At 39.4% G+C, this 17,257-nt stretch overlaps 1 protein-coding gene across 2 annotated transcripts in view; it reads left to right on the forward strand.

Moving 5' to 3' along the window:
• LOC109412930 (Ig-like and fibronectin type-III domain-containing protein 1) overlaps positions 1-17,257 on the forward strand; it is a 692,650-nt gene that overhangs the window by 638,035 nt on the left and 37,358 nt on the right. For both annotated transcript variants that reach the window (XM_062861347.1, XM_062861348.1), the window contains one exon: positions 15,954-16,088. In XM_062861347.1, coding sequence (XP_062717331.1) covers positions 15,954-16,088 — 135 coding nt within the window. The remainder of the gene's footprint in view (positions 1-15,953; positions 16,089-17,257) is intronic.

Consider the following 17,257-nt stretch of genomic DNA (forward strand, 5'->3'; position numbering starts at 1 on the left):
GACCAAATGGCGTACAGCCAAACGACATTCGGCCAAAGGGCCGGACACCGAAAAAATGTTGATGTCCATATTTTTTATCTGTATTTCATTTAGCCCTAGGCTTGTTCATCTCGGGACCTACGCTTTACTTCCCTTTTGGGGCTGTTCATAAACCACGTAGACTTTTTGGGGGGAGGGGGGGATCTGGCCAAAGTCTACGCTCCATACAAAATTCAAAATTTTTGTATGGACAAAAGTCTACGAGGGGGGAGGGGGGGGGGGTCTGAGATGGCCTAATTTTGGTCTACGTGGTTTATGAACAGCCCCTTTGCAGGAAGAACTCATATTTTGCGAGATTGTCGGAAGTGGGATTCGATCCCAGGTCCTCGGCTCCACAAAATAATCAATCAACAGATTTTAAATTCTTCCATGAGAACAATGATAGAAAAAAATTAAAAATACTTTTCACGAGTGTAGTCACGGCATTAGATCCCAGATTTAGTAGAAATTCATGCCTTAGAGAAACTGCAACAAGAATATATAACAGATTTCAAGAAATTTCTAGTGAAATTTGTAGTACAATCGGTGGTGTCGTTTTCGCGAAATCTAAAGAGATTTTCTACTGGATTCCTGGAGATGTTGCGTTTAGAAAACCATGAAGGATGAACACTTAACAAAAATTTGTTCTAGCGCGACTGCCAGGGAAGGTTCACAAAACTCTGGAACCAGACATTCTAAAAGACAATGAAGAGGAAATTTCGTAGGAAATCCATGATAAGTTCCTGAAGGAAATTGACTTAATATCCAATACAATTTCCTTTTAAATTTCTTGAAAATCTACAGCGGAAAATCCGGACAAATGTTTAGCCAAATTTCCACAAATTTCTTCTGAAATTTTCTCATGGAATCAATGGATTTTATCAGGAGTTTGCCATGGATTCATCCATTCAGTAAGCAAATATCTTAACTTTAAAATTTCGGACTGAAACTCTTTTTAAACTAATCTGCCTTTTTTTCTGTTCGGGTGAGCCACTGCGACCAGTATTTAGATCTTTTGTGGCATTATCCGTATCCTTAGTATTTAGTGCATGTCGTACTACTCCATTGTCATTGAGAGGCAATAAAGCATCGATTTCTGTACAGTTCCTGTTTTGTTATCCCAGAGGTGCAAGAAATCGATTGTGATGAAAAGGTCCCGTTATCATAGAGATTTAAATCCCAGTGAAAGAGCGCCCCTAATCAAACACAATCTATTTGAATCCCGAGAAAAACAAAACGGTGGTACTGATATTTATCCATGCATCGGAACTCTAGCTCCATCCATGTCTTGCTTCTAGTTTATTCCCAGGACAACAAAGAAAAACCCGGGACTTTAGGCTAGTTGCAAAACTCTGTCAAATTAAAGAATGTGTTCTACAATAAGAATGCACGTGAGTCCTTGAATTACCAGAACTTAACAGTCCTTGATAGGTTAGTACGCAGCTAGATACGTAAAGCATGTTTGTTTTCCTAACATCAAGTGTAGTCTCGGGTGGGCAAAGTCCGATTCTTTAACTATCAGCAAGGCAGAATAAATGAAATTTTAGAAACTGTCACCAGTAACAAGGACTTTGTACCATGATTCCTTATTACCAAAACACATTACCCCAATTTGACAAAACGGATGTCACTAGGGTTCGGTTTGGTAGATCTTGATCCGTAACGCAACACATAAAGGCGATCTACCTACGTTACAGGCTCCGTTAAAGATCGAGCATATTTTAAACCCCCTCAACCATTCATCCATCAGCACGGGTCGCCTGACACCTTGGATTGGGGTTCTCTGTTTAGTGGACTTTTACCCCTGGAACAGGTGGTCCGTAGTGTTATTCTTAGACAGTTGAGACAACCGCTACCGACACTACACAGCTATCTAGGCTGATCCGGAGAAGAAGTTAACATTGATGGTTAACTTCTAAACGAGCTCGTATCTGCCTTACATTCATGCTCGATTTCCTCTTTAAGATGTTTGAAAAGTTTCGGTGTTCTCTGATTTGAGTAAGTCGTAAGCTGCTATCAGAAATTTCTTCAAAGATTCCTTCAAACATGTTATAGGAATTCCTTCAGTAATTTATACAGATATTCACGAAGTTTTCCAGGGATCTCTTCCAAAACATACGAAGGAATTTGTTTTTAGGAAATGTATGCGTTATGTCTTCAGAAATTCTTGCATAATTTCTATCAGTGAATTAAACAGGAATTCCTGTGGCTGCGGGGATTCCTGTTCTGCAGAAATTCACATAGAGATTTCTTTAGAATTAACATCGGTTTTCGTTAATGTATTTGGTCAGATTTTTTCCAGGCTATCCTCTAACAATTTCTGCACGGATTAGATCAGTAATTCATTCAGACATATTTCCTAGGATTTTCCACAGAAATTCCTTTAGATGTTTCTCACGAGATTTTTTCCAGAAAATCTTTACAGAGATTAATCCAAAAGTTTTCTCAGTTATTACTTGAGGAATTCCATAAGAAACACGCTGACCTGTTTTTCCAGGAATTCCTTCAGAAAATCGTCGTGGGACAGGAACCTTTCTAGAAAATTCCCAAGGAATTCTTCGAGCATTTCTATCAGGAGTTTCTCAAAATGTTTCCCAAGTATTTTTCAAGAATTTTCTTCAGAATTGCTTTCCAGGATTTTTTTCTGAAATATCTCTAGAGGCTCCTTCAGTATTGCAGTATTGTGAATTTTCTCAGTGACTCTTTCCACAAAAAAATCAAGGTTTCCTTCGTTAACTCTTCCAAAGGTTTCTAGTTACGAAATTCTTACAAGTAATATTTTAGAAATTGCTTCAGTGGCTCCTTCAGAAACATTACATGCGATTCCTCCAGGATTATTGCGGTGGCTCCTCCAGGAGTTTTATTCTTTAAAGTTTGTCCAGCGTATTTTTTTTTTGTGTTTGGGAACAATTGTTACTAAAAGTTTGAATTTTGCGCTTCTCTAATAGAAGGTGCTTGGTATATTGGTTTTAGGAGTGAAGCGAATCAGTTGTCACATTATTTCGTTATTTAAAAAAAATACATAGCTGTGAACAAGGAAATGATAAATTGTTAAACATATATATTTTTTTTTTGGTTGGACAAACCTAAAATTTTCTCATTTTGAACTCCAAATGTCCAAATGTCAAATTAGATTAACCAGCTTGGTTTATTGGCTATTTTATGTTTTTTTTAATAAGGTACCGTAAACCGGGGTCAAATTGATCAGCGGGGTGAAATTAATCACTCGGGTACATCCCAAGTAACAATTATACTTTTGTGGCAATCCTGAAGTAATTTCTAAGATTGAATAATAAAACTTAGCTATAAAGCTCTTTGTTCTGCAAATTCGAGATAAAATAGGTATAAACTATCCATAAGACTAATCTGGCCCACTCTTCAGGAGATCTTCAAGACTGGTTTTGAAGACTGCTTTGAAACTAGTTGTATTTATGTATTAACACTGATGATTGGTTATAAGAACTTCATAAAACTTTAACAAGAATAGCTTGAAGCATGTTGATCTTTTAGCTGTCTTTCTCAAAAATGCTAATAGTGCATGATAAATGAAATCTTTTACCTCAGCATTATGCAGATGCGAACTAGTTTTGTTTCATGGATGAAATGTTAATTGAACTGCGAATTAATTTTCATCAAATTGAAATGGCTAATGCATCAAAATTGCCTGACAGATCATTGATGACAGGGAATCAAAATTTTCCGTGCCATACCCACTTTGTCGTTGATATGCCACCCAAAACATACGAAAATAACAAAGCGCCTCAAAAATAATATCATACATTAATATACGAAGACATAAATTTCCTGTAAACACAAAAGGCTACGCCACTTTTTCAATTCTTTCTAAACATGGCTGCCGTTCCAGGCGAACAAAACTCATGCAGCCGCCATCAATTGTTATTACCTTTAATCCAAACCACCTCATAACAATGATGGAACCAAGTCACCTTGCATGAAATCTACAGCATTTATTGAAGATTGTTTTTACTAGTGATGATCTTAAGGCAGATTTGTTCGTCTTAAATGAAACTTATTCGTTTTATTCAAGAGTAACAGCTTTTGACAATTGTTTGTTTACCTTTTTGGAGCTAGAAAGTTGTTTCTGTACATTTTGCTTCAGGAACTGCCTATTCTATTATAATTTCGTCTATTTAATAAGTGCATTTCTAAAACTTACTAGTACATATTACACTATTTAGCATACGCAGGAGAAAAGTCACAGTAAGTACCCATTTTAGTTTCGATTCAAGCTGCTGTGGCCTGTGTGAGTAACTGGCTGAAGGTTGGACGACCTCAGCAAGCTACTCGCATTTTTGATTGGCTATAAAATGAATATTTCGTCGATATGATTACTTTTGAGCACCTAAACGGCAGAATTAACAGTGAGCAAAAATGTTCGAGTGTTTATATTTGCATAAAAAAGCCAATTTATTGCATAATTTATTATTTGAATTATTAAGATTTTATTACTCCGCTCAGTTCTTGTTCCAGACTAGTGGCTCTAGCTCAAGAATTGAAAGCTTTAAGAAGTTTTTAAAGGAGAATAACTCAGATGAATTGTACTTGAATAAACGAAGCATAAACTTTTAATAAAGTTTGTTGATGTATTGTGTTGAAAATAACTTCAAATACGTCTTAAAACTCATAATAAGATCAAATGCCTTAGGGAATCAAGTTGTTTTATGCGGAGTTTTCAAAATTAACTTGAAGAAAACTTAAAAACCGCATACGAACGGAGATTATTTTCACTTGATAAAAACAACTATAAATGTTTCATGAATTCTTCATGCTATGATAAAGCTTCCATAAAAATAAACAAATCTAAAAGGAATTTAAATTGTTACTTGGGATACATACATTTATTTGTTCAACAAAATTAAGACAAGACATAATCAACAATAGTACGCCACAATACTCGGTTTGTGGCTGCCGCTCTCCATCCTCGGTCGCGCCCAATGCTCGCCAAGTCACGCTCCACCTGGTCCGCCCATCGTGCTCTCTGCGCTCCACGCCTTCTTGTGCCAACCGGATCAGTTGCAAACACCAGCTTTGCAGGGTTGTTGTCCGGCATTCTTGCAACATGCCCTGCCCAACGTATCCTTCCGGCTTTGGCCACCTTCTGGATGCTGGGTTCGCCGTAAAGTGCAGCGAGCTCGTGGTTCATCCTTCTCCGCCACACACCGTTCTCCTGCACACCGCCGAAGATCGTTCTTGTACATGGTGCATTTGGTGCGTGGGTGAATCTTTTTCGACCGCAGTTTCTTCTGGAGCCCATAGTAGGCCCGACTTCCGCTAATGATGCGCCTCCGAATTTCACGGCTCACGTTGTTGTCAGCCGTCAGTAAGGATCCGAGGTAGACGAATTCCTCCACCACCTCGAAAGTATCCCCGTCTATCGTAACATTACTACCCAGACGGATCCGGTCGTTTTCGGTTCCGCCTACCAGCATGTACTTTGTTTTTGAGGCATTCACCACCAGTCCGACCTTTGCTGCTTCGCGTTTCAAGCGGGTGTACAGTTCTGCCACCGTTCCAAATGTTCTAGCGATAATGTCCATGTCGTCCGCAAAGCACACAAATTGACCGGATTTTGTGAAAATCGTTCCCCGGCTGTTGAGCCCGGCTCGTCGCATCACACCTTCCAGCGCGATGTTGAAGAGTAGACATGAAAGTCCGTCACCTTGTCGCAGTCCCCGGCGAGATACGAATGAACTGGATAGTTCACCCGAAACCCTTACGCAGTTTTGCACACCGTCCATCGTTGCTTTAATCAGTCTAGTCAGCTTCCCAGGAAAGCCGTTTTCGTCCATGATTCTCCATAGCTCTGCGCGGTCGATACTATCGTATGCCGCTTTGAAGTCGATGAACAGGTGGTGCGTTGGGACCTGGTATTCACGGCATTTCTGGAGGATTTGCCGTACGGTAAAGATCTGGTCCGTTGTCGACCGGCCGTCGATGAAGCCGGCTTGATAACTTCCCACGAACTCATTTGTTTTAGGTGACAGACGACGGAAGATGATCTGGGATAGCACTTTGTAGGCAGCATTCAAAATAGTAATCGCCCTGAAGTTCTCACATTCCAAACGGTCGCCTTTCTTGTGAATGGGGCAGATTACCCCTTCCTTCCACTCCTCCGGTAGCTGTTCGGTTTCCCAGATCCTGACTATCAGCCGATGCAGACAGGTGGCCAACTTTTCTGGGCCCATCTTGATGAGTTCAGCTGCGATACCATCCTTATCACTCGGGTACTACATTGTAATTCCATACTTGGAACTCTTAAGCGTCGTAATGATCTTGAACTTTTTACGTCATCTGATTCGTAGATGTCTAGAGATGAGTGTAGACTTTAAATTTTTTAGAAAGAAGTTAGTTTTACCTTATTTTTTAAAGAATTTGCATTGTATTTCTCATTTAGCTGAAATCATTGCTACTAAACAATCAATTGCTAATAAGACTTCCTGTGAATTCTCTGTTTGAACATTTTTGTAGAGCCTTGGTAGGGATGTAATGCAGCTAATCAGAAAATTAAATAGTTATAAAAAGTTGATTTTAAGAAGAAATAGTCAGTTTTTGTGATAGAAATCACTTATTTTTAATGAAATTGCCGACCTTTAGGCGTTTAAGGGGAAATTTCAAAATTTAATTTTGCATTTAAAGTAATAAATGCACTATTTGGTTTTAGAAGAGCGTTATTTGGTTTAGAAGAGCAAAATTAAGCGGCGAAGGAAATTTTCCTTTCCAACCGATGCTTAATTGTATACTGATCAATTTCGCCCCAAAGTGGCATTTCCAATATTTTGATATTTGAAGTTATTTAACTTAAAGTTTAAATTTGCTGAACAAAATTCTGTCACATAATTCCATGGAGATCCACTGGGTACTGGTTTTACAGAAATTCTTCTGGCAATATTTGAACAGGCACTGATGTTATCCGCAAAAGTGATCAATTTGACCCCGGATTACGGTACACCGGGGCACTTGCCCCGATGAAACGGGTGGGGTAAGATGAAACAGCGGGTTAACATGATGTTATCTAATCATGATAAACGTTTTGAAAGTCATTCACATAGTTTTTTTTATTTAATCAATCTTTTGGTAAAGAATAAATTTCCTAATTGTATTGAAATCCCTTTCAAAACTTCGCGTTTCATCTTGCCCTACCCGTCTCAACTTGCCCGGTGTTCCTTAACGAGATTTTCAGCAATTGGCTAGTTCATCTAGGGATCCACTCTTTACTCCCGAAGAAAAACCCACACTTTGTGAGTTTGTCGCGAGTGGGATTCGATCGCCGATCATCGGCGTTATAGACATGTGCTCTAACCATCCCATCAGGTCCGCTTCACAACTGGCTATTTTGTGTGAAAATAGTGCATTTTACAGTTTTTAGGTGAAACCAAATTTGAGTTTAATGAAAACAACACACTATTGTTCTAAAAAACTATTTTATAGCCTTAAATTTTGATGTATTGACTATTTTTTGGGAAAAATAGGATGCTATCATAGTTTTCTGAGGTCCTCGGCGTGATAGTCAAGTATTCTAGGCTAAAAATCATACCAGGTCCGCTCCACCTGTTTGATTTCTTCTTATATTTACATATAAATTTATGAAAAAAAACGTATATGTGTTTCCCACTTTTTCCCACACACGTTTTCTCACATATTCGTTAGAATACCATGTAATGTTACGGGTGACTAATCACTACCGTGTTTGGAAAGCACAACCTAAAAATGTTTTGTTAGGGGTCGTCACAGTCTATCAATCGACACTGACGTTTGATCTGTTGGCCGATGCATTAAGATTCTCTCCATTTAACAAAGCCTCGTAGTGTTCTCTTCACCCGGCAGCTAACATATATTTATCTGTCAAAACCTCATTTATTTTACATGGTGGGAGACGCTGCTGATTTTTCCGCACGCCGTCGGCAGTTTTGTAAAATTTTCGCATAACATCCTGATCCATATACTGTGTTGCATCATTTAGCTGGTAGCCATTACCAAAATCCTAAATTTCAACTTTGTTTTAAGAATAAGTATTCTAGTTTCTGAATGTTGCGGATCTTAATTCCTTTTTTGCATTGATTAATTCAATAAATGTGACAGAGATCAGTTGATACACCTATTTAGTAAATCATCAATTCAAGTCCGTTTCCTTTTTGCCACATGCTGCTGCATATTTTGTTGTTGTACCGTATATAATAGAACCTGAGAATTACCCAATTATACATATATCTCAATATGGTCTAGCAAACGTGCTCAAGTCTTCATCGCTGGGAGTCTCATTAGGTTGGCTCAACTCTTCACATCTTGAACCTCCGGCTATTGAACAGGTCTAAATGCCACATGTCACAGACATCAATTGAAAAGCTCTCCCACCGTAGAAATGGAAATGGAAAACAAACAATCTTCTTTCCGGCGTACCGCACACATGGCTTTGCCCTGCTGGTGGTACTGCTCTGAATTTCCTGCTACATACTGGATAGTGGTGTATGCTTGATAGGAACCGGCATGGCACTAGGAGGCTCGGCTGACAACGACAAGATGCAGCTTAAAATTGCTACTGTTTCAAAGCTCATCATCGTCGTCGCTTCTTTGGTCTTCTGGAGCGTAAAGAAGTTCATCATCGCTTCTAGCTGATGGATTTCGTCTCTCTGCCTGTCTGAACCTTTCGGCCCCAATCGGTCGGTGGTTTGTGGTATTCCCAAAGAAGATAGGATTCTACTATGAGAGACACCCAATACCCAACGAACGTTTGCTATGCAACTGAGTTGTGTCCTCCGTTCAGAATGTACGATTGTATCGTTGCCTCTCCATGGTAGCGTGGTCGAAAGGACTGGGTGGTATTGTTTTCTCAAATTCATCATTTTCAAACCAGCCAGACTTGTAATGACGCAGAGGGGACATAGCAGTGTCAAAGCCAAACATCCGTTTGCCATGGAGAAATATTGTGGTGAACCACAAGCAAATGTTGACATAAACCAAATCTTTCTCCAACCCTATCCTCTTCCACGGCAAACAGTATCACGCTCGATTATGTGCCCAGGAAAATATCGAATCACACTTCCCATCGGGCGAACGCATCTGAGACCCTCACTCACTCACTAGTCACACTACTAGTCCAAGTTTCGCTATCAAGCAATTTTCGTGATCTCGTTCATCTCCCATCATCGCATCGTCGCATGTGCTCGCTTCCCAGTACGGTAGATGGAGATGGAAAGACGCTTTTCAACGTACGATAACAAGGATATCATTCGCTACCTGAGTAACATATATCCTTACTCCGGTCGTAATCATTCTCCGGGACACGTTCATCGTCGTCACCATTACTGTGGGTTCACCTCCGCAGCGCAAGTATCGAACGGCATAAAAGCTTCGCCCTGCTGGATGTATGGATGTATGGTACGTGATTGACACTTCTCGGGAACGGTGATTGCCTCCCGTAAACGGTAATGCACGCGCGTCATCGTGAAGGAAGCGATGATGCAGTTTGCGGGAAACTTCTTGTATCTTGTACCAATCAGTGGCCCTATCCGATGTGAATCAGGCAGCTTGTCTATGTATATCGTTTTAGCACAGCCCTGCTGCACATATGGGTTTGTTTTCGATGCTTTTAGTAGCCTTACCGCTAGGTGATATGAGTAAGGGGTTGAATTGCCAATAGCTTTTCTACTAGATTTTGATAGGAGGTAATAAACAGTTGTTGTCATTTTTTTTACTACCACTCACGTGTGATAACAAGTGTGATTTACTGATGATGAAAACAACAATCCATACACACTTATGTACATTGCACAACGAACAAATATGATAAAATTTCGGCATAAATTGAAAAATCTCTGTTAAAACTAATTAGAGGGATGCAGCGTAAGAGCTAGAGAGCTTATGGACCGGTTTACCTCTCCTTATCCTACTTGTCTGAGATTGTTTATGGGCTTTTTTTTATTATCGTACAAATCGGGCCGAAGGGTCTCAGATTTTCATGAAACGTTTTCCACAGGTAGGGCTCATGGATATATGAACAGAAAAAATTGAGGAAAATTCAGGGTCGCCTATTTTCCCGGAAAACTTAGGTGGATTTTTTTTTGTTTTCCCCCAACACTACTTACTTTGAAAAATCATAACTCAAGAACGAAGCATGGTAGAAACAAAGTTTTTTTTTTAGAAAAGGGAAGCAAATTTTCTCAGAGATCCAAAAAAAATATGAACTGGAAAAAGTTTTCCACAAAATTTTCCACAGTTGAGAAAATGCGTAAAGAAAAACTATGCCCGAACTCGTGTAAAATTTTCGAAAAAATATTTTTGAGAAGGTTATTTTATAAGCTTTTATCGCTGAAATTTTTGGAATGCACTTTTTTTTCGTTTTTGAGTTATGGCCAATTTTGTTGAAAAATGTCCAAATGTGCCATAAAAGCCTTTTCTTTGAAAAATCATAACTCAAGAACGAAGCATCGTAGAAACAAAGTTTTTTAATGAAAATGAAAGCAAATTTTCTCAGGAATCCAAAAAAAAATACGAAGTGGAAAAAGTTTTCCACAGAATTTTCCACCGTTGAGAAAGTTCATAAAGAAAAGCCGGAAAAACTATGTCCGAACTCGTGGAAATAATAAAAAAATAATATTTTTGGGAATGTAGTTTTATATGCTTTGATCGCTGAAATTTTTTGAAATGTACGTTTTTCTCGTTACTGAGTTATGGTCAATTATGTGAAAATGACCATGTACGCCTATATTATATGGTCATTTTTCACAAAATTTGCCATAACTCAGGAACGAAAATTAAGTGCATTCCAAAAATTTCAGCGATCAAAGCTTATGAAATTACCTTCTCAAAAACATTTTTTTTTTTAATTTTCCACGAGTTCGGGAATAGTTTTTCCGGCTTTTCTTTATGATTTTTTTTCAACGGTGAAAAATTTTGTGGAAAACTGCTTCCATTTCATATATTTTTGGATTCCTGAGAAATTTTGTTTTCATTTTCATTAAAAAACTTTGTTTCTACGATGCTTCGTTCTTGAGTTATGACTTTTCACAGAAAGGGCTTTTATGGCACATTTAGACATTTTTCAACCAAATTGGCCATAACTCAAAAACGAAAAAAATGCTTTCCAAAAATTTCAGCGATTAAAGCTTATAAAATAACCTTCTCAAAAATATTTTTTCGAAAATTTTCCACGAGTTCGGGCATAGTTTTCCCGGCTTTTCTTTACGAATTTTCTCAACTGTGGAAAATTTTGTAGGAAACTTTTTCCAGTTCATATTTTTTTTTTTTGATTTTTGAGAAAACTTGCTTCAATTTTTTGAATAAAAACTTTGTTTCTACGATGCTTCGTTCTTGAGTTATGATTTTTTAAAGTGAGTAGTGTCAGAGGAAAACAAAAAAATTCAACCTGAGTTTTCCGGGAAAATAGGCGACCCTGAATTTTCCTCATTTTTTTTTGTTCATATATCCATGAGCCCTGCCTGTGGAAAACGTTTTATGAAAATCTGAGACCCTTCGGCCCAAACCCGTACGGGAATAAAAAAAATCCCCTTATTCATCTCAGGTTAGGATAAAGGACAAGTGATGTCCGGATATTTGAAAAAGTTTTTGTTTCATCGAGTAATTTATGCGCCAATCAATTACGCACAACCAAGAGGAAGAAAGCAGACTTCGTCGTGTTGCGTGCCAACGCTACCCGCACCAGGTTTCATTTTGATCCACAAATTACGTAACGCTCTTGGGGGTGGGGAGAGTATAGCCGAGCGTTACGATCCATACAAACATTTTAGGATTTTCATACAAAAAATCGTTACGTTGGGTGGAGGAGGAGTTGAATGACGATATTAGTATTATGTAATAAATGAATGCTGCCAAATATTTTAGAATGATCATTGGTTCGATTAGTTGTGATTTGTAGTTTTTGTGAACAATCTTGTGCTGATCACATGCTTCCGTTTCCAGTCGTAAATGTTTTAGTGCAAAACTGGACAATGCCTATAACAGAGATTTATCCTGGTGTAAAACTGACAGGTAGATATACAAAAGCGTAAAACTAAATGATTTCTTGCAAGGCCGGATTCGAATTCGAGTTCGTATTCGTATGAAAAAAGATTGATTGCATTACATGGTAATGTCCGAAGATCTTAAGTAGGAATTTCCGAGGATTTTCTGAAGGAATTCCAGGAGAAATGCCTGGAAAAATATGCAATGCACCCCTGGATGAATTCCCAACAAACTCCTGAAGAAATTCTCGAAGATCACCAGAAGAAATTTCTTAAGATCTTCTTCAGGAATTTAAAAAAAAAAAAAAAAGGTGAGGATTTTCCGAGAAACTCTTGGAGAAATTTCCGAGGAACTTTTGGGGAAGAGTATCTTGTGGAGGAATTGTCGAGGAATTGCTGGAGGAATTTCTGAAAGACTGTTGGAAGAATTTTCGAAAATCTCGTGGAGGCGTTCCCGAGATACTCCTAAAAAAAAAACCCGAGAAACTCCTGAAGAAACCCTTGGAGGAACTCCCAAGTAATTCTTGCAAGCATTCCCGAGGGTCTCCAAGAGGAATTTTTGAGGATCTTCTGGAGGAAATGTCGAGGAATTCCTGGAGGAATTTCTGAGGAACTCTTTGAAGAATTTCCGAAAAAGTCGTAGAGGATTTCTCGAGAAACTCGTGGAGAAATTCCTGAGGAACTCCTGGAAGAATTTTCATGAAACTTCTGGAGGAATCCCTGACGAACTCTTGAAAGAATTTCCGAGAAACTCGTGAGGGAATTCCCAACGAACTCCTGCAGGAATTCCCAAGTATCTCCAGGAGGAATTTCTGAGGATCTTCTATAGAAATTGAGGAATTTCTGGGGAATGCTTTAAACAATTTCATGAAAACCCGTGGAGCAATTCTCGAGAAACTCCTGGAGAAATTCCCGAGGAAATCCTAGAAGAATTTTTGAGGAACTCCGGGAGGAATTTCCACGGCTCTCCAGGAGGAATTTCTAAGGATCTTCTGGGGGAATTTTCGAGGAATTCCTGATGTACTCTTCGGAAAATTTCTGAGAAACTCTTGGAGAAATTTCTGGGGAACTCTGGAGGAACTTCCGATGAACTCCTTGAGGAATTTCCCAAGAACTCCTGGAGTAATTTCTGAAGACCTTCTGGAGTAATTGACGACAAACTCCTGAAGAACTCTTGGAAGAATTTCCGAGAAACTCGAGGAGGCATTCCCGAGAAATTTCTGCAGAAATGCTCCTGTAGGAATTTTCGAGGTACTTCTGGAGAAATTTCTGAGAAACTCCTGGAGAAATTCCCAAGGGACTCTTGGAGGAATTTCCGTGGATCTCCTTTAGGAATTTCTGAAGATCTTCTTGAGGAATTGTCGAACTCCTGGAGGCATTCCCGAGTTCTGAGGAACTATTTGAATGATTTCCGAGAAACTCGTAGAGGAATTCTCGAAAAACTCATGGAGAAATCCCCGAGCCCGAGGTACTCCTGGAAGGATTTCCGAGGAACTCCTGGAGAAATTTCCGAGAATCTCCAGGAGGAATTTCTAAGGATCTTCTAGAGGAAGTGTCGAGGAACTCCTGCAGGAATTCTTGGTAGAATTTGCGAAGAACTCCTGGGGGAATTTTCAAGGAACTCCTGAAAGAATGTTCGAGGAGCTTGTGGGGGAACTTCAAAAGAAATTCTTGAGGAACTTCAAGAGACATTCTGGAGGAATTTCTGAGGGAATTCACGAGGATTTTTGTGGAGCTCATTGAAGTATACTCGAGTAACTTCATAAGGAATTAAAAAAATGTGGAAAAGACCGACTGATGAAATAGAACCACCCCGCTCATAATTTATTTTGTCAAAAAAAAAAACTCTGGGGAAAATCCAAGGGAAATCCTGAAGAGAATCATGCATTATTGCTAGAGGATTTCTTGGAGAGCTCCTGACAAAAAAAAGTCGTGGAAAACCTAAAGCGAATTTTCAGATAATCTATGTTGTCACTTCCAGGGAAATCACGGAGAAACTCTTACGTAAATCCTGGAGGAATTCTACTGCAAATGTAAAAGGAACTTCTTATGGAATTTCCGTGGTATTCATGGGAAAGCCATGGAGGGATTCCCGAAAAATTCCGTGCGGAATTCTCGGACACTCCTGGAGATATTTCAGCAGTACTCCTAGAGGAATTATTTAGGAAATCCAGAAGAAATTCCCTGAGAACTTCAAGAGAAAACTGGAAAAATTTCCATATAACTCCTGAAGAAATTCCCGGAAAAATCTTGGAGGAATGCCTGTAAAGCTCTTACACTAATATTCGGGAAACTCCAGGAGGACTACCCGGTGAACTGAGAAAATTTTCGGGAAGCTCCTGGGGGAATTTCTTTGAAAACTGTGAAAAAATTCTCGGAGTAATTCTAGAAGTATTTCCGGGAAACTTTTGGGATATCTTGAGGAACTCCTGAAGAAAATTGTAGAATCTATTCTCAGCTTTATCCCAGAAGAGGTTTTGAGAGAACTCTAGAAGGAAACCCTGAATGAGCTTCTGGAGAAATCCCAGTCAAAACTACTGGAAGAATGTAGAACTCTTGTATAAGAAACAATTAGTGGAACATTCCCAAGAGGTACTCCATGAGGTATCACAAAAACCAGGAGAAATCCCTGAAGAAACTGGAATGCACAGTATGTTGATTAATTGACAAACTGAGAGTTGAAATTGTGAAGAATATCGCGTTCTGGTGGGATTCGAACCCACGACTCCGTATACGCTAGACCGGCGTTTTAACCAACTAAGCCACAGAACAGGTAACAAGTCTACGCACCTGTCCGATTTTAGTGGGCGTTTCCAGGGGATTCAGGGGCATTTTAAAGGTTTCAGGAAGAATTCAAGAGCGTTTCAAGGGGTCTTAGGGAGAATTCAGGATTTATAGGGATGATTCAGATGGTCCTGGGAGGTTTCAGAGGCGTTTCATTGGGTTTTAAGGGGTTTATGGTGATTTCAGTGACGTTCCAGATGGTTTTCAGGAACTTTTCAGAGAGTAATGAGATACACAAGGGGATTTCAGAGCCATTTCAGTTGGTTTTAGAGGTTTCTAAGGCCATTTTATGGGGTCTCATTTGGGTCTCAAGGGATCTGAGGGATCTTTAGGAGTGTTTTTGGGATTGCAGGAAAGGTTTTTGATGTTTGCGTTTCATAGGGATTCAGGGGGTCAAATAGCTTTCAGAGGCGTTTCAGGGCTTCTCGAGGGATTCAGAGAGTTTTAAAGCTTCAGGGCGTTTACAGGGTCACAGAAGGTTCTTATAGATTCATGGAAGTTTCAGATGGTGTTCTAAAACGTTTCATTGGATCTCAGATTTCGAGGAGTTTTCGAGGGCAACAGGGGTATTCAGACGCATATTATGGGACTTTAAAGGGTTTCAAGGGTGATGCATTGGTTTTCAGGAGCGTTTTATGGAATCTCTTAGAATTTTAGAGTGTCCTGAAACCACCTAGAGCCTCTCCTTGAAGGGCTGCCTCTATCCCCCATATTACTGTATGATAATCTTGGGAAATTTAATGAAAGATGTGTGGTAATACCTCGTGCGATTAGTTTCGACACGTTTATTCAAATCCACAGTATTTGAGATAGATTTTATAGAAATCAGATAGAAATGAGCATGACAATGGTCGTGCTAATAATGACTTGTCTTTACTAAACGATCCCAATGAAAACTAGCCCACATTATCGTGGGTAAGACTTTTTTTAAACACCTACAAAACAAATTTAACTCGATTCAGAACTGTTGTTCCAGAAATTGCCCAACAGGAAACTACAAACAATCTTTTGTTATATTCTATAGTCATCTATAAGCCCATCCCATGGTACCAGATTTCCCTCAACCAAAATGAGGAAGTTAATTTTAAGCCAACTTTGCTCACTCACTTCCGGTGAGTGTTGTCCTTCTACATCCTTTCATTCACCCCATATTTCTCTTTTCTCTACTTCCAGCGCCCAAAGGTAGGAGCCCGCTCGGCGGCGACGTCTGGGTTCTGCTAATTAAGGATGCCCGCCAAAACGATAGCGATGTTTACGTGTGCGAAGTGAATAGCGATCCGGTCGTGCGAAGTTTCCATCCCCTGAGAGGTAATTATTACTTTCTTCCGCGGCAAATTTCCCACCGTGTTCTTCGTCGTTGTTCGACGAAAATCCTTTGCCATCCGGTACTGTTTGTTGCACAAAGACGAAGAAAACAACGGACGTACGCTGGGAAAATTCCTTGGAAAATCTCGAACCTTGTCGTTGGAGTTGAACTTTTGCTACCGCTGCTGCAGAAAAAAAGAGGTTACTATCTTGCAAACCAACTCGAGGAGAACATGTTACTCTTTCCACTCGCATTGCCAGCTGGATCCTATATGTCGAAGTTTCTCAGTACAACCACCTTGCTAGTCTAGTTGCTAGTTCTTTTTTTTGCATTTTATTTGTAAAAAACTTCAGTCAGTGGGAATTCTATATTCCTGCACAGGGACGAATAAATTGTATCCATGTTTCAGAACAGTTACAAAAACACTTTAAATCAGAAGAAATCTCATGCAATAGACTAGAGTAATCCCGATAAGTAGTACTAGTACACTTTTAAAAAATTAGGAATTTACACGAGACGTAAACCATAAACGTACGTAAACATTGATGATGTTTACTAATGTCGTTTTCGTTTTTGATTCAGTTCCAACCTGGGTTGGAACTGGATCAGATCACAGTTTCAACCCCAACCCGACTTCGGTTTCGCTTGTACTAAAGTTTGTTTGATGTTGTTTGTTTACATATTTTCCGCCGATCCAGTTCCAACCCAGGTTTAAAAACGAATTCGACATAAGTTGCTCAAAAGAATAAAGACATCACATACTTATTACGACCTCTTCATAGTTGCACAAGACTTTGACAAATTGTAGGTAATGCAAAACCGTTTTCAATTATCAATTAGGGGCTGTCCATAAACCACGTGGTCATTTTTTTGGGACTTTTCATCCCCCCCCCCCCCCCGCGTGGTCATTAGTCCATACAAAAATTTTTATTTGTCCATACAAAACGGTCATTGGCCGAACCCCCCCCCCCCCCCCCCCTTTAGACCACATGGTTTATGGACAGCCCCTTACTGCTGCGATATTGCTTTCAACTCGTATGTTTTTGTGAGTCCATACTTGACAGACTGTATAGCTAGTAGTCACTATGCATGAAGGAGCATACACTAAGTAGTTACTTGAGTCTACTGCTATTCATGGTATGTTTGCCTCACCTTTGCTGTGTTTTCTGTT

This window comes from Aedes albopictus, chromosome 3 (assembly GCF_035046485.1).
Source record: "Aedes albopictus strain Foshan chromosome 3, AalbF5, whole genome shotgun sequence".
In the NCBI taxonomy this organism is placed as follows: Eukaryota; Metazoa; Arthropoda; class Insecta; order Diptera; family Culicidae; genus Aedes; species Aedes albopictus.